This window comes from Geospiza fortis, unplaced genomic scaffold (assembly GCF_000277835.1).
Source record: "Geospiza fortis unplaced genomic scaffold, GeoFor_1.0 scaffold660, whole genome shotgun sequence".
NCBI lineage: Eukaryota > Metazoa > Chordata > Aves > Passeriformes > Thraupidae > Geospiza > Geospiza fortis.
Window position 1 is genome coordinate 30,018 of NW_005054719.1, and position 2,342 is coordinate 32,359.

General features: G+C 50.3%; 1 protein-coding gene across 1 annotated transcript in view; it reads left to right on the forward strand.

Moving 5' to 3' along the window:
• Window positions 1-1,567: 1,567 nt before the first annotated feature.
• Window positions 1,568-2,342, forward strand: part of ARHGAP39 (Rho GTPase activating protein 39) — a 94,029-nt gene continuing 93,254 nt past the window's right edge. Inside the window, exon 1 of the mRNA XM_031065251.1 lies at window positions 1,568-1,876. Coding sequence (XP_030921111.1) covers window positions 1,568-1,876 — 309 coding nt within the window. The remainder of the gene's footprint in view (window positions 1,877-2,342) is intronic.

The following is a 2,342-nucleotide window of genomic DNA, read 5'->3' on the forward strand; positions in this document are numbered from 1 at the left end:
AGGGAAAAGAGGAGTTGTGGCAAGGATATCCTGTGATCTTCCTTCTGCTGGAGCAAAACGGGTCAAATTGGGAGGAAATGATAAAATTTTCCGTTGGTTTTGGCGGGATTCCCCAGGAAGAACTTGGGAATTTCATGGCTGGTTTAAGGTACTGTCCCTGCTGGATGAGGATCCCTCAAAGTGGGGATTGGAGGGCTCTGTCTCAGCGGCAATTCATGGAATCATGGAATGGTTTGGGTTGGAAGGGACCTTAAAGATCCCATTACAAATCTTTGCTGAGTATCCATTTCCCCATCTGCTGGGAGACTCCTATCCATGGATATCCATTCCTCGAGGAAAAACACAATCCCTCCATGCAGGAACTTAAAATTTGACGGAAAGAGAAGTCTGGAGCAGCCGGGTCATTGAGCTCCTTGTATCCAAGTTTTATTATGGATATGGCGATCGGAATACGATCCATGCCGTGCAACCAATGGGATGGCTGGGAAGCCAAAATAAACAGCGTGGAGCAGGAGGAGGAATTTTGGTGTGGCAGGGAACAAAATCAGGTGTAGGTTGGTGTGGAGCTGATTCCAGCCTCAAATGGGAGGAATTTAACCCGGAATTCTTGCACGGAATCTGACGATGAATTCCCTGTTTGCTTCCGGAGTGTTGGTGGGAAGCGTTGTCCCGGATTTTGCTCCGTTTGTGGATACTGTGGGAAAGGGTTGGGTGGGAAGGTGAGGAAGGGTCGGTCCACTGTGGAAGGTTGGGAATGATCCTTCTGGAAGGTGGGGAAGGGTCTGGTGTGGAAGGTTGGGAATGTTCTGGTGTGGAAGGTTGGGAATGGTCCAGTGAGGAAGGTGAGGAATTGCCCAGTGAGGAAAATGAGGAGTGGTCCAGTGAGGAAGATGAGGAATGATCAGACGTGGAAAGTGAGGAATGATCTGTTGTGGAAGGTGAGGAACAATCTGTTGTGGAAGGTTGGGAATGGTCCAGTGAGGAATATGAGGAGTGTCCAGTGAGGAAGATGAGGAATGATCTAGTGAGAAAGGTTGGGAATGATCCAGTGACGAAGATGAGGAATGGTTCAGTGAGGAAGGTAAGGAATGATCCAGTGACGAAGATGAGGAATGATCCAGTGAGGAAGGTGAGGAATGATCCAGTGAGGAAGATGAGGAGTGCTCCAGTGAGGAAGGTAAGGAATGATCCAGTGAAGAAGGTGAGGAATGGTCCAGTGAGGAAGGTTGGAAATGGTCCAATAAGGAAGATGTGGAATGGTCCAATAAGGAAGGTGAGGAATGGTCCACTGGGAAAGGTTGGGAATGGTCCAGTGAGGAAGATGAGGAACGATCCAGTGAGGAAGGTTGGGAATTATCCAGTGAGGAAGATGAGAAGTGGTCCAGTGTGGAAGGACTGTATGGAAGCTGAGGAAGAGTTTGGTGTGGAAGGTGAGGAAAGCTCCAATATGGAAGGTGAGGGATAATCCCACGTGGAAGGTGAGGAAAGCTCCAGTGTGGAGGGTGAGGAGCAATCCCGTGTGGAAAGTCGGGATGGATTTTATGTGGAAGATGAGGGACAATCCCATATGGAAGCTGAGGAAGAGTTCAGTGTGGAAGGTGAGGAAGGGCTCAGTGGGGAAGATGAGGAACAATCCCACGCAGAAGGTGAGGAAAGCTCCAGTGTGGAGGGTGAGGAGCAATCCCGTGTGGAAGGTGAGGACGGATTTTATGTGGAAGATGAGGGACAATCCCATGTGGAAGGTGAGGGAGAGTCTGGTGTGGAAGGTGAGGAGCAATTCCGTGTGGAAGGTGGGGATGGATTTTATGTGGAGGGTGAGGAGCAATCCAGTGTGGAAGGTGGGGACAGATTTTATGTGAATAATCCCATGTGGAAGGTGAGGAATTGTTCAGTGTGGAAAGCGAGGAAGAGCCTGCTGTAGAAGACAACCCAAAGAACCATTTGGGGTGGGCTGGAGGGGCCTCGTGCCTGTGACCCCACAATCTCCTGATGTTCCGTGGCCCCCAGCGTGTGGTGCCCGTTCTGTGCCACCCCTGAGCCAGACCTCCCCTAGCACGGATAGAGCAGGATTTAAACCCACAACCAAAACCCGGTTTTATCCTTCAGGTCCATCCCAAATCCCAGGGCAATTAAGCCCCGCTAACGACGGAATCGCTCGTTCCATCCCTCGTGATTGCAGAGGGACGTTCCCGGCGCAGCCTCTTAACGAGCGCCTTCCAACGCGGTTCTGCAGCACTGAAAAGGGGAAAAAAAATAAAAAATAAAGTAAAACATGCATATTTTAAGCAGACAGATTGCTGCCTTCATCTGGCTCCCTGATTAGATGCCAGGGCGGCACCGTG